General features: G+C 51.8%; 1 protein-coding gene across 1 annotated transcript in view; it reads left to right on the forward strand.

Annotated features, from left to right (window-relative positions):
• The window catches only part of RPS6KL1 (ribosomal protein S6 kinase like 1), a 152,991-nt gene that overhangs the window by 36,395 nt on the left and 90,705 nt on the right, over positions 1 to 25,891 (forward strand). Inside the window, exons 4-5 of the mRNA XM_029598423.1 lie at positions 15,764 to 15,888; positions 19,063 to 19,155. Coding sequence (XP_029454283.1) covers positions 15,764 to 15,888; positions 19,063 to 19,155 — 218 coding nt within the window. The remainder of the gene's footprint in view (positions 1 to 15,763; positions 15,889 to 19,062; positions 19,156 to 25,891) is intronic.

Below are 25,891 nucleotides of genomic sequence, written 5' to 3' on the forward strand. Positions count from 1 at the left end.
AATTTATTGCATTTGTGTGTCTCTTGTTCGGGGACACCCATATTGATGTTCAAACATTCCTTGACACTGGAGCTGGAAGAAATTTTATTCATGAATCTCTGGTACAGAATATAGGAGTCCAACAATTCCCTTAGATTCAGCAATCACAATTTCATTGGTCTATGGTGAAGCTTTCCCTGGGCATTTTGTGAAATCCATGGTTCCTTTGTCCATGCAAACCGGCAGCTTGATTGAGAATAGATCTCTCTGTATGTTCTGACTAAAGCCGTTAATAACATCATCCTAGGCCTGCCCTGGCTTCATCAAAACCAGCCTGAAGGTGTCTAGAAAAATCTGCGGATTTCTGGCTGGAGCCCCCGATGTCAAGAGCAATGTTTTCCCAAAGCTCAGCCTGCAGCCCCCTGGCAAGAACCAGAGTCCCTGAATCTCTTGCCCTCATGGACACCCCTAATTACTGACCCTTGATACAGAAGATTCAATCCTTCCCAGCACTGGTGGCGGGCATCTGAACTTGGTGGCTTCCGGTCCTCTTCATCTTGGGGTTAGTGGGCACTTTTGTCCATCGCTTGCCTGAGGTGCTGTGGTTCCGTGATTCAGCCAAGGCTGGGATAGCTTCTAATCTTCAGGCCCCACTCCAAGTAGTTGAGGACTTCCATAGAAGATTTCCTAAGAAACCCAAGCCCAGAAGACTGGAGAGGGGGCTTTGGGGGGTAGTGTTGTGTTTGCACTCACCCCTCAACGCTGCAGCAGCTGGGCCTCACTTCAGCGGCAGAACGCTGTTGAATCCTGCGCACACGGCAGGACGCAGCCATGACTGCTGTCTGCGGTCTTTCTGTAACCGTCTCTTTTTTAGTCAGTAAGGAGGTCCAGACAACTGATCCGTAAAGATAGACTTTTATTGCCAGCAAGATGCAGCTAAGACAAAGGCTCAGTACAACTGCATGCCACGCCCCCTTCGGAGCAAACTTTTATGCACTTTACAACTCTTATCTTTCACACATGCGTTCTGGTTTTTGCTGAACAAACATTTCACAAATTGCTGAACAAGCATTAGCTAGCGTGGTCCTCTAGTAGGTGTAGCTTATGATCAGACTATTGTTTCGTCATTTAATTGACGTGTTAGACATTTTACATCGGCATTCGTATTAATACAATACAAAGTATTATTCCAAAATGGAGTTACGTTACGCTAAAGGTTAGTGCGTCACTGCGTCACTACGCATTACGTATCATTTGCGTTGCAAATGTTAGTACGTTCAAGATGGCTGTGCGTTTCACTGCTGGCATGATTAGTCGGAGGATGTTCAGTTGTTCGCACTTCAGGGGGGTCACGAAATTGAACTCCTTCATTCCCCCCTTTGATACTTCAACTTTGAGGAGAAGGCAGAAGTATCACTTTATATCTGAAGAGTAACTGAAACGACAAATAAGAATGAGTACCAGTGACATGGAATGTGAGCCCTAATATGTTGTTAGGTTGTTGGTTGCTTCACGGGTTTGAGACGGGTGGACCCTATTGGTGTCACCCCCCTTTGTAGCCCGACTTACCCCAACAACACGGTAGCTCCATTGTGATAGTGCTAATTTTATTAGAATTATAAATTAGTAGTTAGGTACTCTTTATCAGAATCAGTATCAGAACCATTGTTAGTGTCGTAGTCAGAAGAGTCAGATGAAGGGAATGTGGAGACAGACACATACTTATTAATCATCATGACGTGAGCAGCTGCTCGCCGATCAGCAATATTTTCAATCATGGATCGGAGATGTCTAAAAATAAGAGGGAGACAAATAGGAAATAGAATGCATGTGAAAACAAGAAGTATCAGAGGAAAGAGGAGTTCCTTAAGGCCAGGAATGGAAGTGAGCCAGTTGGGTAAAGAACCTGTCCAGTCAAGTATTCCAGTCCACGTCTGCACTGGTACATGGGCCAGGCGAATCATTCGATCAGTAATCTCCTCAATGACTTTACTCTTGTCATCTACCTGTAAACAACAGTTAGAAAGATTAAATTTGCCACATACACCACCTTCCTGAGCTAGGAGGTAGTCCAGAGCCAATCGATTTTGGTAAACAGCTGTTATAATTTTAGTGTTCTGCTTGGCTAAAATGTTGAGAGCCAAGGCAGAATCATTTGTAAGGAGTTCCAGAACTGCTTGGAGTCTTATAATCCGATTCAGCATATAGATAGGTGTTCTATACCCATAAGAACCATCCTCAGCCCAGGTGGCCGGACCATAGTATTGTACAATTCGTTCAGGAGGCCACTCCTGATCTTTCCAATCTCCTATGGATACTTTAGGAGTGCTCCGACGTTTGTTGGGTCTCATGGGACTGTATACTGGAACTCCTAAGGTTTCCCCAGCAGTGATGGGAAGTAGGAAGAAACTTGGCCGAATTGTAGCCAAGAAGCAGGTTCCATACCAGCTTGTTGGTAATTGTTCATAGGCTCTTCGTCCACATACATAATAATAACCATCTGGAGCATTGAAAATGGTGGTAGCAACGCCCGCAGCTGTCCATGTCTTGTTCAAAGTCGATTCAGTCCAGATGGGAGTAGGCATGGTAGAATTTTCAGTCTGCCACCATGTCTGGGTGGTAAGGTTGGCAGTAAGAACTCCTGTGCATGGAGAATTTCCAACAGGCACGGTATAGATGCGTGAATGTTGTCGAGAGATACATAGTCTGCCAATAACATCAGTCTGTAGCGCCCATTCGTATGGATGAGATTTACGGTTGTAGGTAACTGTGGTATTTAAAGTGTTAAGATCAGATTGGAATGTTTCCTTGGCTTCCCATGGCCATTGCTCTCCGGTGTCTGTTCCTCCACATACAAAACAGTTCTTGACTTCAAGAGAGAGAGCTATGTTTTCTGCCAAATTGACGAACAGGTTTTTTATTTGCTGAGAAATTGTATGTTTCTTTACTTCCTCAGTGGCATGAGATATTTCATCGAAGAAGGATTGATAACCCACCACAGTGGTCTGGTGAATAATTGGACGAGGTTTGTCTCTCCGCTGAGTGATGGTAATGTAGGTCATGGGGTCTTTTCCAGTTCCGTCGATACCAAATCCCCAAGTATCTTGCCAAGGGAATCCTTTACTTCTTAGAGGCCATTGTATAGATACTGTATTACCATTTACTGCAGTTAACCGTCCTATTCCGTGGCAGCCATGGTAACCTCCTCCGGTGTAATCACAAACTAGAGCCCATCCTGACAGTGTCAGGTCCCCTCCGCATGGTAGCTAACTGGATGGATTAGCTGCACGGTTGTATGGGCAGAGGTATTTGTGATTGTAGACATAGGAATTTTTCCAGGCTTGAGACCCACAGTGGAGTGCATTTGGGTGTTTATCAATGGCTTCACAGGCATCGAACGTTATTGTGACAATCGTTTCACTTCCCATAAGAACCTTAGTGGAGTTGATGTAGTACAAGATGCCCTTTCCTTCTGGGACAATACTTGATGTGTAGCTCTTTGGTAGACCTGCAGTGAGGGTGATGTTGTAGTACTTAGGAGTTGTTGGGGTATGACAGATGACTTTGCCAGTTTCTAAACATCGATGGAAGGATTGATAGCCTTGAGTAGTATTCAGGGCACAAGCAGGTAGTGTGGCACAGGAAGTTGGTGGTTGAGATTGGTGGATGATTGTTGAGACAACTTGAAATCCAGTTTGAGTGGTAGTATGAATTAGCTTGATACATTCGGTGCAATTCTTGCTCAAGGACAGGAAAACAGAAGTAGTCGGTGTACAGAAGAGTAGTAAGTGAATGTAGAAGATGGATGCAACGTAGATCTTGGAAGTCGGAATCTGTGACATTGCTTTATGACGTAGATGGTTGCATTCATAAGTAATGGATTCTGAAAGGAAGGAGAGAAATGGACATATTAATATTTAGCTGCAGTTACTGATATCTTTTTACTCAGGACTAGCATTGGGCCTGCCTTGGGTGAATCTTAATTTGTGGTCTCCAATCCTGGAGACCTGCCAGTTGGCTGAAGCTGGTTTGAGACGTGTCCAATGAATCCATGAAGGACATCCAAAAACTTTGACAGCTGTTGGAGTAGTTAGTAATACAGTGTACGGCCCTTTCCATCTGGGCTGAAGGGAATCAGACTCATCCCAGTCTTTTATCCAAACCGAGTTCCCGATCTGGTATGGATGAATCGGGGTTAGCAGGACTAATGGTTCAGTGTCGCAGGTGTAATTTTGAATCGCAATAACTGTGTTATATAGTCCTTTGAGTTGGTTACTGAGAGACATTTCCCCTTGTATTTGCAGCGATTCAGGAAAAGATGGAAGAGGTGGAGGCCTTGCGTACATCATTTCATAAGGTGTTAAACCCGACTTCCGTGGAGTGCATCGGACATGTAGTAGAGCTAATGGCAGGATGTCTGGCCATTTAGTCTTTGTTTCCTGACACAATTTAGCGAGCTGATTTTTTAGTGTCCTGTTAGCTCGTTCAACTGCTCCGCTACTTTGAGGTCTCCAGGCGCAGTGCAGATGCCATCGGATTCCCAGAATTTGACTCAGGCGTCGCGTGACTTCACTGGTGAAAGCTGGTCCATTATCTGAATTTATCTGTCGGGGTAATCCGTATCGTGGTAAAATTTTATGGAGAAGCAATGACACTACTTCTTTGGCAGTCTCAGTTCGCGTGGGTATGGCTTCGATCCATCCGGTATAAGTACAGATAGCTACCAGCATTGCTTTGTATCTTTTTGAAGCAGTCATGTGGGTGAAGTCGATTTGACAAACTTGAAACGGAGTTGTTCCTCGTAGTATATGTCCAGGAGCTGGACCAGGTCCATTTCTGGGATTGTTTCTTGCACAGGTAACACATTGATTGACAGCATATTTAGTTAGCTGAAAGAGTCTATTAATGTAATAAGTTTTTGCCAACAGTGTTGCTAATGCATCTCGACCGAGATGGGTTTTATTATGGGCTTCTCTGACAACAGTCCATGCCAGTGCGTCGGGTATCCACACCCTATCTTCTTGTACAATCCACCACCCATCCTGCTGATGAAATTGTTCAGTTTGTGCCCAATCATTTTCTTCCGCTGAATAAATGGGGGTTTCATTCGTGAACTGTAGAAGTGGGCAAGTGGGAGTTGAAGTATGTGGTGATTGCACACGTGCTGCTTCTTTCGCTGTCTTATCTGCCCATTGGTTTCCTTTGGCAATGGGATCAGTTTTCCCTGTATGGGCTTTACAATGCCTAACAGCTACCTTTCTTGGTGCCCATACGGAGTCTAGCAATTGATGTATCTCTGATGCATTAGCTATTTGTTTCCCTTCCGCAGTTAGGAATCCTCGTTCCTTATATAAAGCTCCATGCACTTGGATCGTAAGGAAAGCGTACTTTGAATCCGTATAAATATTGACAGTTTTCCCTTCTGCCAACTGCAGAGCCCTTGTGAGCGCAATTAGTTCAGCTTTTTGCGCTGATGTCCCTGGGGGTAGGGGTTCAGCTTCAACAATATCGTCCTCAGAGACTACAGCATACCCAGCGACCCTGATTCCATTTATGACCTGGCTGCTTCCATCAGTGAATAAAGTCCATGCTCCTTGCCAGGGTTGGTCGCGTAAATCAGGTCGACTGGAATGTACTGTTGCCATAATCTCCCCACATTTATGTGTAACTGAAGTGGGGGTTGGGAGTAAAGTTGCAGGAATCAGATTTTTACTGTCCTGTATTTGAATTTCTGGAGTTTCACACAATAAAGCTTGGTACTTTACAAGACGTGAATTTGTCATCCATTTTGGTCCATGAGTTTCTAGTAGTCCTTGGATAGTATGAGGAGTTGTTACTTGTAAAGTTTGTCCAAATGTTAGCTTAACAGCTTCGGGTATCAGTAGACATGCAGCAGCAATGCTTCGGAGGCATCCCGGCCATCCTTTTGACACATTGTCCATTCCTTTTGACAGATATGCAACAGGTCGTTCCCATGAGCCTAAGGTTTGAGTCAATACCCCTATGGCCATGCCTTTTTTCTCGTCGACGAATAGATGGAATGGTTTCATCACATCTGGCAATCCTAAGGCAGGTGGTTCAATTAAGGCTTCTTTTAGTTGACGTAAGCTTGCCAGTTCGTTTCCTTCCCATTGGAAGGGTTGAGATTCTGCCTCTTTACCCCGCAGCTTGTCGTACAGGGGTTGGGCAATAACTGCATAGTTAGCAATCCACAGCCTACAGTATCCTGCAGCTCCAAGGAACGCTCGGAGCTCTTTCTTGCAAGTGGGTACAGGTTGATCTCTTATAGAACTGGTGCGAGAAACTCCCAGACAACGGGTTCCTCCACGTATTTGGAAGCCTAAATACTCTACTTCCAATTCACAGATTTGCGCTTTCTTTTTACTTGCACGATACCCTTTTGAGTACAACGTCTTTAGCAGCTGAAGAGTGGATACCGCACATTCGAGGTACGTCTCTCGAAACAACAGAAGGTCATCCACGTATTGTATGACTGGCCCATACTTTACTTGATACATCTTTAAGTCTTTTGCCAGTTGCTCACCGAACAGCGTAGGTGAGTGCCTAAACCCTTGAGGCAACCGAGTCCATGTGTACTGCTGCTTTACTCCAGTATCTGCATCTTCCCATGTGAAAGCAAAAATCTTTTGACATTCCTCCGCCACCGGGACGGAGAAGAAGGCATCCTTGAGATCAATGACACTGTACCACTTTGATGCAGGAGAGACTTGAGCGAGGATTGAATATGGATTTGGGACGAGGGCTACTAGATCTGCTACTTGACTATTCACTTTTCTTAAGTCTTGTACTGGTCGATAGTCATTTGATCCAGGCTTCTTTACTGGCAACAAAGGGGTGTTCCAAGCAGATCGGATTCGCCGGAGAATGCCCAAATCATACAGTCTTTGCAGGTGTATCTGGATTCCTTGTCTGGCCATATACGGAATGGGGTATTGAGATTGATTTATCACCTGTGCATTCTGTTTCATCTCGATCCAAATAGGGGTAGCATTGATGGCTATTCCTCCTGGGTTCTGTTCCGCCCATACTTTAGGTATACTGTCCATTAGCTGTCTGCGCTTATCGTTGAGGACGGTGTTTTTCCCATATCGGTGCGTAGTGATATGCTCGACTATGGGGAGATGTAATTTCCATTCTTCTTGGAGTGGACAGACGAGAGAGACTGGGTTATCAGCGAAGGATGCTCTTATTTCTCCTGTCGATTCGAATTGTAAATTGGCTCTCAACTTACAAAGAAGGTCTCTCCCTATGAGGGGAACTGGGCATCCTGGGACGTAGAGAAACTGATGGGATACTAATTGTCCTCCCACTCGAACCTGTCGTTTCTGGAGAAAGGGAGCGATAAGTGGCTTTCCAGAGGCCCCTACAATAGAAATGTTTTTCGATGTGGGCGTGGTAATAGCGGTAGTCATGACTGATCTTTGTGCCCCGGTGTCTAACAATCCCTTAAATGTCTCAGTCCCTACTTTGATTTCTACTAAGGGATCGAATGGAAGGGTTCCCTTCTCTAGTCATGCCTCACTGTCTTCGCCAGAAGTTTCTCCTACAGTCATCTGCCATTCAGCATCCTTTGGCTTGGACGGAGTATATCCTTCCTGCTTCATTTGCAGGGACTCTGGGCACTCAGACTTCCAGTGTCCTTCTTGTCTACAGAATGCACATTGATTGGCTCCCAACGGCATCCTTCCACCCCTAAACGATCCTCCTCTACTTGCTCGTCCTCTGGGCGGTCCCCTCGAGGGTGACCTGCCCCTTCCTCTCGGCCCAGGATATCCCTGATAGTGCCTGGCCGAGTTTCCGAAATTCGTTTCTTCCAGCGCTGCGGCTAACAGACTAACACTTTCTCTTAACTTTCTACTTTCTTTCTTTTCCTTCTTGTCTCCGTCCGGCTCTCGGTTTACATAAACTCTGTCAGCCATGGCTTTTAACTGGCTAATAGTCATTCCCTCAAATCCTTCTGATTTCTGTAACTTCCGGCGGATATCGGGACAGGATTGTCCGACAAAGCTCATCACTATGACGGACTGACTCTTGGGGTCCTCTGGGTCGAATGGACTGTATTGCCGATATGCATCCATCAATCTCTCCAAAAAGATTCCGGGGGTCTCGTCTCTCCCTTGCACCACGTCGTGGATCTTTCCCATATTCATGACTTTCTGCTTTCCTTTCTTTAAAGCTCCGAGAAAGGCAACTTGATATGCAGCAATGCGGGCTCGCCCTGCAGCCGTCTGGAAATCCCAGTTGGGATCGGCGACAGGGGCATGCTCTCTCACTACTTCATCTGGATTACCGTCTGACCCGGCTCCCAGCCGAGCTGCTTCTTCCATGTTTAATTGTATTTGTCGGCATTCTTCAGTGGTAAAAAGGATGGAGGCGAGATGCCGAATGTCAGCCCAGTTAGGGTTATGGGCTGCAAAAATTCCTCGTAAAAAATCTAGCATCTGATCTGGATTATCAGCGTAAGAGGGGCCAAGCTGTTTCCAGTTAAAAAGATCACTGGAAGTGAAAGGTATGTAAGTAAACAACTTTATAGTTTGCGTAGTATTATACTCATTTTCTTCAGTAGGGACCACGGGAACTACGGTGGTTGTTTCTCTAATTGGTAGTTGCAAACTTGCGGCTTGGGTTTTACTGCGAGTGCCGCCTGACACGGACGACTTGCCGCCGTCTTCAACTTTTGCCGCCGCCGCTGCCGCTTCGAGCCGTACTTCGGGAACCGGCATTATTTCGTAATCAACTTGGGCATCGGCGGGAGTTGGGGGATCTGGTGACGCATTATACGTTTGAGGGTAGCTAGGGGCATAGGGTGGCGGCAGGAGATCTTCTGCGTCAGGCAGTACTGCAGGCGGCAGGGGTTTAACTTTTTTTTCTTGAGTCCGTGAATTCCCTTGCACTACAAACATGGCCGCCTGTTACAGTTTTGGCTGCAGTGCAACCGCCTCACCACCAGGGGTCCCTCTAGTGCTAGCTTTCCGGACAGGCCCAGTCCATCTTATCTGTCCACTCTGTGCTCTGGGTGTGTCCTTATAACCCTGCCTGACAGTTGCCTCGGTGCTTCGGCATCGAGCTCTCCTGGGCTCCCTGCTCTAGCCTTGCGCGGCCTTCGGGCCTTTCCTTGCCTTGCGCGGCCTTCGGGCCTTTCCTTGCCTTGCGCGGCCTTCGGGCCTCCTTCCTCGTTGTTCTCACCTGGCCTACGGGCCTTCTGACCTGCCCTGCTCTGCTTATGGTGTGTGGCCTACGGGCCTTCTGTCTGTGTGTGTGGAGCCTACGGGCCTTCTGACCTGCCTTGCCCCGCTTATGGTGTGTGGCCTACGGGCCTTCTGTGTGTGTGTGGCCTACGGGCCTTCTGACCTGCCTTGCCCCGCTTATGGTGTGTGGCCTACGGGCCTTCTGTGTGTGTGTGGCCTACGGGCCTTCTGTGTGTGTGTGGCCTACGGGCCTTCTGACCTGCCTTGCCCTGCTTACTGTGCCCTGACCCAGCCTGAACTTAGACTCTGCTCATTGCCGCCTGCCCTGACCCAGCCTGAACTTAGACTCTGCTCATTGCCGCCTGCCCTGACCCAGCCTGAACTTAGACTCTGCTCCTTGCCGCCTGCCTCTGACCCAGCCTGAACTAGACACTGCTTATTGCTGCCTGCCTTGACCCAGCCTGGAACCAGACACTGTTTTTAGCTTCCTGTCTCTCTCCACCTGGAGCCACCCTGCTGGGTGGTGTTCACGCCTCCTGACCGGAGCCCAAGCGTAACAGTATGCCGAAGCCATCAAATTTCCAGGGGAAGAGATGGTCTGTGTCCTGCCGGTGAGTCAACTTTTTCACTAATTCAAGATGCCTCCTTCTTTAAAGTTTTATACCTGCAATTCCTGTCAGACTTTGAATTATCCAAGCTATCAGAACTGTCTAGCCTGTGAACTTGTTGGTCAGGAACACTGGTCATGCAATAATTGCAACAAGAAAAATGTCTCTGTCTATCAGGAATGTTTGAACTGTCTGGCTCCTAAACCAGGGTGGTGGAAATGCTCCTGTCTTCCGTGTTTGTTACCACCAGGCAAACCCTGCCCCCGGTGTTCGGCTCTAGGACCAGCTGTGCCATTAAAAAAAGCTATCAGCTCTCCTAACCAGTATTCTGTTTCTGGCTCAACTAAAACAGACATTTTTGCTGGCAGTTTGTGGATAGAAAAACCCAGGACTTACCTGGCCAAGAAGGCTTCTGTGACACCAGTGCTAGAGCCTCAGGAACAGGTTTCTCTCAAACGGAGTGAGTTGATTAACTCTAGCAGGGCTCTGCTGCCCACAGCTGCTGTTGAGACACTAACGAGCACATTCCCTAGACGTCCTAGAACTGCCTGTGCCTTCTCTAAACTGCTCCTCCAGAAACAAAATAAGGAGCCTCAGAGTGTGGCTCGAGGTATCAAGCCCACAGCAGTGCTACTTGAGTCTTCTATGTGCACTGCTTCAAACCTTGCTGCTCTGCCATCTGAGCCTGTTTCATCACCCCAGGAGGGGGCCAAGCCTGCTGCATCGCCCCAAGAGGGGGCCAAGCCTGCTGCATCGCCCCAAGAGGGGGCCAAGCCTGCTGCATCGCCCCAAGAGGGGGCCAAGCCTGCTGCATCGCCCCAAGAGGGGGCCAAGCCTGCTGCATCGCCCCAAGAGGGGGCCAAGCCTGCTGCATCACCCCAGGAGGGGGCCAAGCCTGCTGCATCGCCCCAAGAAGGGGCCAAGCCTGCTGCATCGCCCCAAGAGGGGACCAAGACTGCTGCATCGCCCCAAGAGGGGACCAAGCCTGCTGCATCGCCCCAAGAGGGGTCCAAGCCTGCTGCCTCGCCCCAAGAGGGGGCCGAGCCTGCTGCATCGCCCCAAGAGGGGTCCAAGCCTGCTGCATCGCCCCAAGAAGGGGCCAAGCCTGCTGCATCGCCCCAAGAGGGGGCCAAGCCTGCTGCATCGCCCCAAGAGGAGGCCAAGCCTGCTGCATCGCCCCAAGAGGGGACCAAGCCTGCTGCATCGCCCCAAGATGGGGCCAAGCCTGCTGCATCGCCCCAAGAGGGGGCCAAGCCTGCTACATCGCCCCAAGAGGGGGCCAAGCCTGCTGCATCGCCCCAGGAGGTGGCCAAGCCTGCTGCATCACCCCAGGAGGGGGCCAAGCCTGCTGCATCACCCCAGGAGGGGGCCAAGCCTGCTGCATCGCCCCAGGAGGGGGCCAAGCCTGCTGCATCGCCCCAAGAGGGGACCAAGCCTGCTGCATCACCCCAAGAGGGGGCCAAGCCTGCTGCATCACCCCAGGAGGGGGCCAAGCCTGCTGCATCACCCCAGGAGGGGGCCAAGCCTGCTGCATCGCCCCAAGAGGGGACCAAGCCTGCTGCATCGCCCCAAGAGGGGACCAAGCCTGCTGCATCGCCCCAAGAGGGGGCCAAGCCTGCTGCATCGCCCCAAGAGGGGGCCAAGCCTGCTACATCGCCCCAAGAGGGGACCAAGCCTGCTGCATCGCCCCAAGAGGGGGCCAAGCCTGCTGCCTCGCCCCAAGAGGGGGCCAAGCCTGCTACAACGCCTGGAGAGGTGTTCCAGCCTGCTGTTTCATCCCGAGAGGGGCCCGAACCTGCTGCACTACCCCGAGAAGAGCCTGCTAAACCGGTCCTGCTGCCACCCCTGGAGGGGCTCAAACCGGTACCACTAACAGACTTTCTAACTCAGCCATCTGAGCCTGTTGAATGGCTCCAGCTGTTGTTGCCCTCGGAGGGGCCAGATCTCATCTTTGAGTACCCCCTGCTAAGATGGGACCCAGGAGGAGGGGGAGGCCTTGAGGAGGGGGTACTGTTACAGTTTTGGCTGCAGTGCAACCGCCTCACCACCAGGGGTCCCTCTAGTGCTAGCTTTCCGGACAGGCCCAGTCCATCTTATCTGTCCACTCTGTGCTCTGGGTGTGTCCTTATAACCCTGCCTGACAGTTGCCTCGGTGCTTCGGCATCGAGCTCTCCTGGGCTCCCTGCTCTAGCCTTGCGCGGCCTTCGGGCCTTTCCTTGCCTTGCCCTGCGCGGCCTTCGGGCCTTTCCTTGCCTTGCCCTGCGCGGCCTTCGGGCCTTTCCTTGCCTTGCCTTGCGCGGCCTTCGGGCCTCCTTCCTCGTTGTTCTCACCTGGCCTACGGGCCTTCTGACCTGCCCTGCTCTGCTTATGGTGTGTGGCCTACGGGCCTTCTGTCTGTGTGTGTGGAGCCTACGGGCCTTCTGACCTGCCTTGCCCCGCTTATGGTGTGTGGCCTACGGGCCTTCTGTGTGTGTGTGGCCTACGGGCCTTCTGACCTGCCTTGCCCCGCTTATGGTGTGTGGCCTACGGGCCTTCTGTGTGTGTGTGGCCTACGGGCCTTCTGACCTGCCTTGCCCTGCTTACTGTGCCCTGACCCAGCCTGAACTTAGACTCTGCTCATTGCCGCCTGCCCTGACCCAGCCTGAACTTAGACTCTGCTCATTGCCGCCTGCCCTGACCCAGCCTGAACTTAGACTCTGCTCCTTGCCGCCTGCCTCTGACCCAGCCTGAACTAGACACTGCTTATTGCTGCCTGCCTTGACCCAGCCTGGAACCAGACACTGTTTTTAGCTTCCTGTCTCTCTCCACCTGGAGCCACCCTGCTGGGTGGTGTTCACGCCTCCTGACCGGAGCCCAAGGGTAACAGCCGCCGCAGATGACGCATGGTCCTTTATTCCCAAGATGGCCGCCTTTCCCTTTCTCTTCCGGTTTGAGGACTTCCGGTCTCCCATTTTGTTCACTTGTGCCACCATTACGAGGGCGGCTCCCTCCACTAACTTCTTTGCCCACTTCGGAGGATTCTCAATAACTGCAATCCAAGCAGTTATGTATGGCTTATCCTCAGGGCAACCCGGATTTTCTTCTTTCTCAACTATTTTCAGGACCCTTGTGGCCGTTTGGAAATTGAAGGTTCCTTCCGGAGGCCAATTTACACACAAACTGGGCCACCTATGGGTGCATCGCTGAATCATTCCGGGCTTTGTACATTTATGTTTATCGAACACTTCACTATAGTGTTCTGTCATAACTTTTAGCAGAGTTGAATAGCCCCCTCCCATAAGGATAGAATCACAGACAAAGGAGGGAAGGGAAGACGGATAGGTAAGGGGTCCGTATCCGTCAGACACAAAAAGGGTCACAATCGCCCCGACTAGGACGCAGTCAGCCCGGCCTAGAACTGCGAGGCCATTCACTCTCTTTCACACAACAAGAAACCTATTCCCACTATCGTATGCGTTACTTCTTTTTCCTCTTTTTATGCGCGTGGCTTTCGGAATGCAATTCCTACCAAGCCACCGCTTGGGGTGTGATCAAAGCCCCCTCGGTCCGCTCAGGGATGGACCGGTTATTTGCTACTCTTTTAGCTATTCTTCACTTTTCCCATCATTCCCATAATACTCGCCTGCAGGGTTCTTCCGATCGTCACGAAAGCCTTCTTCCCAGATCACCAGCCCAGAGGTCTCAGAAGAATTTCTGTGGAACGGTCCCCTCAGAAACCTGATCGCTGAACTCAGCGGTGGCCACTCACCAGGTGCGTCTGGGGGATCGCTCCGCCACCAAACTACCGGACCCACTGGGGGGCTAAAATAGCGTCCCCGGTACCTCCTGGCTGGCTCGCCAAATGTAACCGTCTCTTTTTTAGTCAGTAAGGAGGTCCAGACAACTGATCCGTAAAGATAGACTTTTATTGCCAGCAAGATGCAGCTAAGACAAAGGCTCAGTACAACTGCATGCCACGCCCCCTTAGGAGCAAACTTTTATGCACTTTACAACTCTTATCTTTCACACATGCGTTCTGGTTTTTGCTGAACAAACATTTCACAAATTGCTGAACAAGCATTAGCTAGCATGGTCCTCTAGTAGGTGTAGCTTATGATCAGACTATTGTTTCGTCATTTAATTGACGTGTTAGACATTTTACATCGGCATTCGTATTAATACAATACAAAGTATTATTCCAAAATGGAGTTACGTTACGCTAAAGGTTAGTGCGTCACTGCGTCACTACGCATTACGTATCATTTGCGTTGCAAATGTTAGTACGTTCAAGATGGCTGTGCGTTTCACTGCTGGCATGATTAGTCGGAGGATGTTCAGTTGTTCGCACTTCAGGGGGGTCACGAAATTGAACTCCTTCATTTCCCCATAGGCAGGCACGCGCCTGGCATCATCTCCTGTACAGGGCTCCCACGCTCTTAGTAATGGGTCTCCTGCACTCCTTGCAGTACAGGTTCCCAGGGCTCCTGTGCCTCGTCCAGCCTCGCCTCGCCTCATCCTTCAGTCCAGCCTCTCCAACCGGCCTTACTCATTCTCCCTTACATTGCCAGGCCACATCTTGACCTCTTACCTGCACTTGACTATGACCTCTAGCCAGGAGCTGAAATGATCCCTCACTGCCTCTCTCCGTGCTGCCAACTCTGACTCTGGTGCGCCTCCCAGCCCAGGTCCTGCAGGCTGCCAGAACCCAAGGACTCAACCCAAGAGGGCGGAGGCTGGAAGAGGTGAAGCTCCAGTTGGGCCCATTACTGGGTCTCTTCACAAGCTGCGGGAGTAGGTCTTGGGGGTTCGCCCTCCAGGCTGCGTGAACTAAGCCACAGCATTAAGGGCTCCCCCCCATCCATTACATCCGTGAGGGGGGTTGTATATAAAGGATAACCATAGGGAAAATGGGTGCATATATACAGGATAACCATGGGGATCAGAGAGCACAGCCGGGGATGAGGGGGGCCCTTGTATAGATGGGGAGGAGAGGAAAGGTTTCTTGTGTACAGCGGGGGATGGGAGGGGGGATCCCTTGTGCATAGTCAGGGATGAGGGGGGCCCTTGTATAGATGGGGAGGAGAGGAAAGGTTTCTCGTGTACAGCGAGAGATGGGAGGGGGGGGGATCCCTTGTGCATAGTCAGGGATGAGGAGGGCCCTTGTATAGATGGGGAGGAGAGGAAAGGTTTCTCGTGTACAGCGAGAGATGGGAGGGGGGGGGGATCCCTTGTGCATAGTCAGGGATGAGGAGGGCCCTTGTATAGATGGGGAGGAGAGGAAATGTTTCTTGTGTACAGCGGGGGATGGGAGGGGGGGATCCCTTGTGCATAGTCAGGGATGAGGGGGGGCCCTTGTATAGATGGGGAGGGGAGGAAAGGTTTCTTGTGTACAGCGGGGGATGGGAGGGGGGATCCCTTGTGCATAGTCAGGGATGAGGGGGGCCCTTGTATAGATGGGGAGGAGAGGAAATGTTTCTTGTGTACAGCGGGGGATGGGAGGGAGGGGGGGATCCCTTGTGCATAGTCAGGGATGAGGGGGGCCCTTGTATAGATGGGGAGGAGAGGAAAGGTTTCTTGTGTACAGCGAGAGATGGGAGGGGGGGGATCCCTTGTGCATAGTCAGGGATGAGGGGGGCCCTTGTATAGATGGGGAGGGGAGGAAATGTTTCTTGTGTACAGCGAGAGATGGGAGGGGGGGATCCCTTGTGCATAGTCAGGGATGAGGAGGGCCCTTGTATAGATGGGGAGGAGAGGAAATGTTTCTTGTGTACAGCGAGAGATGGGAGGGGGGGATCCCTTGTGCATAGTCAGGGATGAGGGGGGCCCTTGTATAGATGGGGAGGAGAGGGCAGGGGGAATGATGGGTGACGGTGGGGTGTTGCTTGTGAAGACGGGAATGATGGGTGAGGGGACATCTTGTGCTGCTGAGGAGGATGAGGGAGATGGAGCAGGCAGGTAACATGGCCTCTCTGCATCTTTTCTTCACAGGCGACTCCAATACTGAGCGTCGGGAGGCCGTAAAGCACAAGATCACTCAGTACCTGAAACGGGCTGAAGAAATCTTCAACTGCCACCTGCAAAGGACCCTTGGAAACGGCCCAGCAGCAGTGGATGTGAGCAGATAAACATTAGAGGGAAATCACAGCCTTGATATAAGAACACAGCACAGTGCTCCTGTGACTGCGACAGGCAGGATCTGACTATAGCGCTCCTGCAGTGCCGCTGTGACTGGGAGCTTCACCCCTGCAGGGATGGGACTGGCAGGATCTGACTATAGCGCTCCTGCAGTGCTCCTGTGACTGGGAGCTTCATCCCTGCAGGGATGGGACTGGCAGGACCTGACTATACTGCTCCTGCAGTGCTCCTGTGACTGGGAGCTTCACCCCTGCAGGGATGGGACTGGCAGGATCTGACTATAGCGCTCCTGCAGTGCTCCTGTGACTGGGAGCTTCACCCCTGCAGGGATGGGACTGGCAGGACCTGACTATACTGCTCCTGCAGTGCTCCTGTGACTGGGAGCTTCACCCCTGCAGGGATGGGACTGGCAGGACCTGACTATAGCGCTCCTGCAGTGCTCCTGTGACTGGGAGCTTCACCCCTGCAGGGATGGGACTGGCAGGACCTGACTATAGCGCTCCTGCAGTGCTCCTGTGACTGGGAGCTTCACCCCTGCAGGGATGGGACTGGCAGGATCTGACTATAGCGCTCATGCAGTGCTCCTGTGACTGGGAGCTTCATCCCTGCAGGGATGGGACTGGCAAGACCTGACTATACTGCTCCTGTGACTGGGAGCTTCACCCCTGCAGGGATGGGACTGGCAGGATCTGACTATACTGCTCCTGCAGTGCTCCTGTGACTGAGAGCTTCACCCCTGCAGGGATGGGACTGGCAGGATCTGACTATAGCGCTCATGCAGTGCTCCTGTGACTGGGAGCTTCACCCCTGCAGGGATGGGACTGGCAGGATCTGACTATAGCGCTCCTGCAGTGCTCCTGTGACTGGGAGCTTCACCCCTGCAGGGATGGGACTGGCAGGATCTGACTATAGCGCTTCTGCAGTGCTCCTGTGACTGGGAGCTTCACCCCTGCAGGGATGGGACTGGCAGGACCTGACTATACTGCTCCTGCAGTGCCGCTGTGACTGGGAGCTTCACCCCTGCAGGGATGGGACTGGCAGGATCTGACTATAGCGCTCATGCAGTGCTCCTGTGACTGGGAGCTTCACCCCTGCAGGGATGGGACTGGCAGGACCTGACTATACTGCTCCTGCAGTGCCGCTGTGACTGGGAGCTTCACCCCTGCAGGGATGGGACTGGCAGGATCTGACTATAGCGCTCATGCAGTGCTCCTGTGACTGGGAGCTTCACCCCTGCAGGGATGGGACTGGCAGGACCTGACTATAGCGCTCATGAAGTGCTCCTGTGACTGGGAGCTTCACCCCTGCAGGGATGGGACTGGCAGGACCTGACTATAGCGCTCCTTCAGAGCTCCTGGGACTGGGAGCTTCATCCCTGCAGGGATGGGACTGGCAGGACCTGACTATAGCGCTCCCGCAGTGCTCCTGTGACTGGGAGCTTCACCCCTGCAGGGATGGGACTGGCAGGACCTGACTATAGCGCTCCTGCAGTGCTCCTGGGACTGGGAGCTTCACCCCTGCAGGGATGGGGCTGGCAGGACCTGACTATAGCGCTCATGCAGTGCTCCTGTGACTGGGAGCTTCACCCCTGCAGGGATGGGACTGGCAGGACCTGACTATAGCGCTCATGCAGTGCTCCTGTGACTGGGAGCTTCATCCCTGCAGGGATGGGACTGGCAGGACCTGACTATACTGCTCCTGCAGTGCCGCTGTGACTGGGAGCTTCACCCCTGCAGGGATGGGACTGGCAGGACCTGACTATAGCGCTCCTGCAGTGCCGCTGTGACTGGGAGCTTCACCCCTGCAGGGATGGGACTTGCAGGACCTGACTATAGCGCTCCTGCAGTGCCGCTGTGACTGGGAGCTTCACCCCTGCAGGGATGGGACTGGCAGGACCTGACTATAGCGCTCCTGCAGTGCTCCTGTGACTGGGAGCTTCACCCCTGCAGGGATGGGACTGGCAGGACCTGACTATAGCGCTCCTGCAGTGCCGCTGTGACTGGGAGCTTCACCCCTGCAGGGATGGGGCTGGCAGGACCTGACTATAGCGCTCATGCAGTGCTCCTGTGACTGGGAGCTTCATCCCTGCAGGGATGGGACTGGCAGGACCTGACTATAGCGCTCCTACAGTGCTCCTGTGACTGGGAGCTTCACCCCTGCAGGGATGGAACTGGCAGGACCTGACTATAGCGCTCCTGCAGTGCTCCTGTGACTGGGAGCTTCACCCCTGCAGGGATGGGACTGGCAGGACCTGACTATAGCGCTCATGCAGTGCTCCTGTGACTGGGAGCTTCACCCCTGCAGGGATGGGGCTGGCAGGACCTGACTATAGCGCTCATGCAGTGCTCCTGTGACTGGGAGCTTCATCCCTGCAGGGATGGGACTGGCAGGACCTGACTATAGCGCTCCTACAGTGCTCCTGTGACTGGGAGCTTCACCCCTGCAGGGATGGAACTGGCAGGACCTGACTATAGCGCTCCTGCAGTGCTCCTGTGACTGGGAGCTTCACCCCTGCAGGGATGGGACTGGCAGGACCTGACTATAGCGCTCATGCAGTGCTCCTGTGACTGGGAGCTTCACCCCTGCAGGGATGGGACTGGCAGGACCTGACTATAGCGCTATGCAGTGCTCCTGTGACTGGGAGCTTCACCCCTGCAGGGATGGGACTGGCAGGATCTGACTATAGCGCTCATGCAGTGCCGCTGTGACTGGGAGCTTCACCCCTGCAAGGATGGGACTGGCAGGACCTGACTATAGCGCTCATGCAGTGCTCCTGTGATTGGGAGCTTCACTCCTGCAAGGATGGGACTGGCAGGACCTGACTATAGCGCTCATGCAGTGCTCCTGTGACTGGGAGCTTCACTCCTGCAAGGATGGGACTGGCAGGATCTGACTATAGCGCTCATGCAGTGCCGCTGTGACTGGGAGCTTCATCCCTGCAGGGATGGGACTGGCAGGACCTGACTATAGCGCTCCTTCAGAGCTCCTGTGACTGGGAGCTTCATCCCTGCAGGGATGGGACTGGCAGGACCTGACTATAGCGCTCATGCAGTGCCGCTGTGACTGGGAGCTTCACCCCTGCAGGGATGGGACTGGCAGGACCTGACTATAGCGCTCCTGCAGTGGTTACCTCTGTGTGTTTCTTTTCCCAGGGTTATAGCAGTCTAAGATTTCGGCCGATAAGAAGTCTTTGTTGCGCTGTGGAGAATCTGAAAGCCTGCAAAGTTTTGAGGATAATTGACAAGGTAATGGAACATCAGGAGGGTTGTGAGAGCGTTAGGACAGTGGCTATTGATGGCTTTTTGTATCATTAATAAGAGAATGGAGAATGACTTTAATCAGGAAGGTGAAAGCCCCTTTCTCTTGTACTTAGTGTATCTCAGGTTGTAACCCTGCTTGTCTCAGCTCTTCCAGCACACGTGAGCCCCTGGCACATTATCATCTTCGTGTCCCTTCTTTGTACCTTTCCTATCATATGGGGAAGACGACTGGAGTTTGGTGCCCAACCGAATCCTGTTCTCCAAATGTGGTCTGAGAGAGCGCCTTCCACAGGGGTAGGAGGAGATCCTTGTTCCATGCTTCTTCCCCTGTGCTGTCGCCGCATCTCAAAAAAGATATAATTGCGATGGAGAAGGTACAGAGAAGGGCAACCAAAATGATAAGGGGAATGGAACTGCTCCCCTATGAGGAAAGACTAAGGAGGTTAGGACTTTTCAGCTTGGAGAAGAGACGACTGAGGGGGGATATGATAGAGGTGTTTAAAATCATGAGAGGTCTAGAACGGGTAGAAGTGAATCGGTTATTTACTCTTTCGGATAGTAGAAAGACTAGGGGGCACTCCATGAAGTTAGCATGGGGCACATTTAAAACTAATCGGAGAAAGTTCTTTTTCACTCAACGCACAATTAAACTCTGGAATTTGTTGCCAGAGAATGTGGTTAGTGCAGTTAGAATAGCTGTGTTTAAAAAAGGATTGGATAAGTTCTTGGAGGAGAAGTCCATTACCTGCTATTAATTAAGTTGACTTACAAAATAGCCACTGCTATTACTAGCAACGGTAACATGGAATAGACTTAGATCCCTGTACGTCCCAGGATCAGTGCAGACAGTGGGTTATCTCCCCCTTCCAGCAGATGGAGTCAGAGAGAACTTTGAAGGATGCTTCCTTTTAAGGCAGTGCACCCTCTACTAATCCTCAGTATTCCCTGTACGTCCCAGGATCAGTGCAGACAGTGGGTTATCTCCCCCTTCCAGCAGATGGAGTCAGAGAGAACTTTGAAGGATGCTTCCTTTTAAGGCAGTGCACCCTCTACTAATCCTCAGTATTCCCTGTACGTACCAGGATCAGTGCAGACAGTGGGTTATCTCCCCCGTCCAGCAGATGGAGTCAGAGAGAACTTTGAAGGATGCTTCCTTTTAAGGCAGTGCACCCTCTACTAATCCTCAGTATTCCCTGTACGTACCAGGATCAGTGCAGACAGTGGGTTATGTCCCCCTTCCAGCAGATGGAGTCAGAGAGAACTTTGAAGGATGCTTCCTTATAAGGCAGTGCTCCCTCTACTAATCCTCAGTATTCTCTTGACTCCAGCAGATGACAGTGGTGGCTTTCCTTCCCCACTGAGATGACTAGAAAGCTATTTTAGGAATTTTCTCTATTTTTCTCAGCTTTCCTTTCTTTTGGATGGATCAAGTCTAATTTAAAATAAAAAAAATCTTTGAATTTTGAATTTTCTGAGGGAATTATTTGGAGAGCTTTCCTGTAGCCTCCGCTCCTGTTTTAGTGGGAGCATTCTATTGCTTGCAGGCAGTACTATTTGCAGCTCTCCCCTAGCCTCCGCTCCTGTTTTAGTGGGAGCATTCTATTGCTTGCAGGCAGTACTATTTGCAGCTCTCCCCTAGCCTCCGCTCCTGTTTTAGTGGGAGCATTCTATTGCTTGCAGGCAGTACTATTTGCAGCTCTCCCCACCCCTCCCATCTCTGTTGTCGGGGTAAGTTTGTTTTTATTTCCTTTTGACAGGGTATTTCCTCTCTTCCTCTCTCCGGGGTGCATGTCGGTGATGCCGACCTCTCCCCCTGTGGCTGCTATCCGACCCGCTGCCCCTGAGATGCCGTTTTTCTCGGGGCAGCCGGCACAGAGAGGCGTTATCCCTCTGTGCCTCTATCTGTGGGTCGCTGAGGGATAGAGAGAGAGGCTATTACCCACTTCTTACAGCCACGAACCTGGTGAGCGTGAGGAAGAGCAGGCTGAAGCGGAGGTTTTTCCCGCTTCCCGCAGCTTTAAACCTTGCCTGTTTCTCGCGTTAAGAACAGCTGGTTCCCTCGCGGCTCCGTCGGGGTTCCCCATGCCTTGTTCGTCCAGGTGCTGTGCTTGTGGAGAGCCCGGGTCGAGGCTCTCCCGCGAGGGGATTTGCACAGCTTGCCTCCCTGGTGGGGAGGGACTCTCTCAACCGCCGGGCCGCTCTGGTTCTCGTCTTCTTGCGCGCCTCGACGCTCAGGCGTTGGCCCCAATCCCGCTGACCGCAGGAACGGCGGCCATTTTGTCTCCGGACTCGGCTGCTCCGGCGCTAACAGGAGAAGAGCAGGACGCTCCTTTTTCATCTCAGCTGCCGGTTTTGACACCCATTCCACCTCTGGAGCCTTTTCCATGGATTTTGTTCTCCTGCTTCACAATGCTTACTTGGCCAGAATGGTCCAGCACCAGGAATTTTTGGCAGGACCTCCTCCTTCTAAGGTACCCAGAATGGCTGATTCCACTGAGGTCTTGGGAAATGCCCAGACCGTGGGGAGTGCCCAAGGGTCAGCGGTCCTGGGACCAGGGGTACCTCCGACAACCTCAAGCGCTCCGAGGGTCCGTTTGGTACACCCCTCTGCAGGGGGGACTGTTCCTCAGCAGGACCCGGATCCGGATGAACCTTCAACATCCTGCATGAGACTAAATGCAAAATCGAATCTTTATGGGTAGAAATCCCTTGTGTGTCAGGGAAGACTATAGTGATAGGGGTATACTACCGTCCACCTGGTCAAGATGGTGAGATGGACAGTGAAATGCTAAGAGAAATTAGGGAAGCCAACCAAATTGGTAGTGCAGTAATAATGGGAGACTTCAATTACCCCAATATAGACTGGGTAAATGTATCATCGGGACACTCTAGAGAGATAACGTTCCTGGATGGAATAAATGATAGCTTTATGGAGCAATTGGTTCAGGAACCGACGAGAGAGGGAGCAATTTTAGATCTAATTCTCAGTGGAGCACAGGACTTGGTGAGAGAGGTAACGGTGGTGGGGCCGCTTGGCAATAGTGATCATAATATGATCATAATGTACTTCTAAATCTTTTGTTAATATGTGAACCGGTATGATGTCCCCACTAATACCGGTATATAAAAGTTTCTAAATAAATAAATAAATAAATTTGAATTAATGACTGTTGAGAACGGGGGTGTTTAGTGTGCCCTTGGGCCTCAGCCCGGGCCCAGACCTTCAGGGCCGAGCCGAGGGTTGATGGTGGCTCCACATGGCTGACTGGCTGACCCTCTGCCAGGCCTGCAAGCTCCCAGAGCCAACAACATGTGATGTTGGTAGGGGAACGGTCCTCCAACTGTTCCGAGCCCTTTCGGACCTGCCACTTGATCGGCATTGGAGCAGCAGGCCTGGCCTGAGGTTGAGGGCAGACGAAGGCCTTGACACGTAGACAGGACTATAACTGATGCAACGGCATCTTGGACAAGACTGGGCTGATGCGATGGCATCACAAGTATGACGAGGAACTTGATCCAAACAAGACAAAACATAAAGCAGGGGGACATTGGCACTGTCTCTCAGGGCGCCCTACACAGCCCACCTTCACGGGCGGACCCAATGGGCTGGTCACGGACCACCCTGTCCCACTACTGGGAACGGGACGAGCGCAGGGCAGACCCAGGAAAGGAAGAACTCCAATGACGAAGCCGGTGTCATCCGAAGCTTCCCCCAAGGCTGGCAGGAACAGACGCTCCAGGGCGCAGGGACGGATCCCACCTGTTGGCCACTCCTAGGCCCAACAGGTCAGAAGGCCCGGAGCTCATGACGAAGACGCAGGGAAGAACATCCTGGCAGGCAGACACAATAGGATGAGGAAGATCATGGCGGAACATCAGGACATGGTCAGGGACCTCAGGCAAAACATCATGACATGAAGACGTGGTATAAAAGCAGATGAGACGAGGAGCTCCACGAAGAACGGAAGACCTTACAAGGCTCTGGCAGGCGGGAGCCTCCAGAGGGATCTCACGCTGATGCAAAGCAAAGACAGACTAAAGTTGAAGTCCTTTTATAGGGCTGCAGACCGGCAACTCCCTGGGAGGAGTTTGGCAGGCCCACACCTAGCTGGCCCTATAACTACGGAGAAGTGCTGCGCGCCGGCCCCTAGGGAAGGGCGTGGCTCAAACCAGAAGTCCATGCAAACACAAGCAGCCTCAGGCAGGCCCAAAGGACATTGAGGCCTCCCAGGCCCTGGAGCAAATCCTGGACAGTTCACAGGCAAGACCCTGGCTTGGAGCGGCCTCCAGGAAGAGGTAAGTTCATAACAAATGACTGGAAGAGGAAAAGTATGCAAATCCATGGCTCTCATGCTAAACTTTCAAAAGGGAAACTTTGATAAAATGAGAAAAATTGTTAGAAAAAAACTGAAAGGAGCAGCTACAAAAGTAAAAAATATGCAAGAGGCGTGGTCATTGTTAAAAAATACCATTCTAGAAGTACAGTCCAGATGTATTCCACACATTAAGAAAGGTGAAAAGAAAGCAAAACGATTACCGGCATGGTTAAAAGGGGAGGTGACAGAAGCTATTTTAGCCAAAAGACCTTCATTCAAAAATTGGAAGAAGGATCCAACAGAAGAAAAAAGGATAAAGCATAACCGTTGGCAAGTTAAATGTAAGACATTGATAAGACAGGCTAAGAGTGAATTTGAAAAGAAGTTGGCTGTAGAGGCAAAAACTCACAGTAAAAACTTTTAAAAATATATCCGAAGCAGAAAGCCTGTGAGGGAGTCAGTTGGACCATTAGATGATCGAGGGGTTAAAGGGGCACTTAGAGAAGATAAGGCCATCGCGGAAAGATTAAATGATTTCTTTGCTTCGGTGTTTACTGAAGAGGATGTTGGGGAGGTACCTGTACTGGAGAAGGTTTTCATGGGCAATGATTCAGATTGACTGAATCAAATCACGGTGAACCTAGAAGATGTGGTAGGCCTGATTGACAAACTGAAGAGTAGTAAATCACCTGGACCGGATGGTATACACCCCAGAGTTCTGAAGGAACTAGAAAATGAAATTTCAGACCTATTAGTAAAAATTTGTAACCTATCATTAAAATCATCCATTGTACCTGAAGACTGGAGGGTGGCTAATTTAACCCCAATATTTAAGAAGGGCTCCAGGGGCGATCCGGGAAACTACAGACCGGTTAGCCTGACTTCAGTGCCAGGAAAAATAGTGGAAAGTGTTCTAAACATCAAAATCACAGAACATATAGAAAGACATGGTTTAATGGAACAAAGTCAGCATGGCTTTACCCAGGGCAAGTCTTGCCTCACAAATCTGCTTCACTTTTTTGAAGGAGTTAATAAACATGTTTTACGGGACTGGGCCGTTCTCCGGTCCCTCCTCCTACCTCCGGGCCGGCCCGGCCCGTTCGGAGCGATCCTAGGCCGCATGGGCCTCATCCTCCGCCTGCCGTGGCTCTCCCTCAAGCAGGGAGAACGCCACCGACCCGGCGTGCGGGGGCTCGACCCTTAAAGGGGCCAGCGCGGGAAAATCGTAGGAGGGCCTCCGGGTGACGTCACACGCTGCAGGGTATTTAAACCCTGCAGCTCCATCAGCCCTTTGCCTTGCAACGGGGTTCCTCAGGTTTTCCTGACTGCTAGTTGCTGCGACTCTTGGATTGCTTCTGTCTTTGACCCAGCTTGCTTCCTGAACTTGTCTCCTGCTTCCGCCCCTTGGTTTTGGTATCGACATCTGACTTCTGGCTTCTGGCCTGGCTCCGTTCCACGACTTCGTCTTCGGCTTCTGTTCCTGGCTTGGTATTGACTTCTGACCTTCTGGCTTCCGACCCGGCTCCATTCACGACTCCATCCTCTGCTTCGTCCCTGGCTTTGGTGTGGATCTCTGACTCCTGGCTCCCGATCCGGCTTAGCTCCTGGACTCCGACTTCGGCTTCTTCCTCACCTCTTGTATCCGTACTTGCTGGCCCAGAGGATTCTCCTAAGTCCCAGCGGCTCGGGCTCTCACGGGCTGCTCCCGAGGGAGCCGTGAGCTTCCGAGGGTGAAGAGTCTTCTTCTACCTGGGTCCAGTCCTCGCCCATCTCTTCAATCGTTGCCTGGGTCCTTGTTCGCATAGGACTCCACCTAAGTTTCAAGAGGTCCAGGTCCCTACGGGCTCCTCCTGGGGGGACCTCGGACTTCCAGTGGTGAAGCCTCCTCTGAGTCTCTTCCGAACCGCCTCCCGGCTGGGACGCTTGCTCTGGCCTTCCATGGCATACCATACACTGTCCCAACCGGCCCAAGGGTCCACGAATGTAACAGTTTGCAAGGCCATGGACCCTGGCGGACCTTGCTGGCCTAAAAGCCATTCCGGGTATAGCCCAGAGGCTGCAACAGCAGCAGACCTGCCTCGACGCCCTGACGGCGACTGTACAGGGGTTAGCCAACCGTGTTGGCAGAGCCACGGCTGCCAGCTCCACGGTACCTAGAACTGGGGCCACTTCCGCAGATACAGCACCCATCCAGATGCCGGTACCTTCGCGGTATTCAGGGGACACGAAGCTGTGCAGAGGATTCCTGAACCAGTGCTATATTCGCTTCAACCTGCTTCCGCTTCAGTTTCCGACTGACCGGGTCAAGACAAGTTTTATTATTTCTCTGATGGACAGGAGACTCCTGGCATGGTCCTTTGGGAGTGCCAGGATCCTCGCCTGGACAACCTGGTGCACTTTGTCTC

The sequence above is a fragment of the Rhinatrema bivittatum genome, chromosome 4 (assembly GCF_901001135.1).
Source record: "Rhinatrema bivittatum chromosome 4, aRhiBiv1.1, whole genome shotgun sequence".
In the NCBI taxonomy this organism is placed as follows: domain Eukaryota; kingdom Metazoa; phylum Chordata; class Amphibia; order Gymnophiona; family Rhinatrematidae; genus Rhinatrema; species Rhinatrema bivittatum.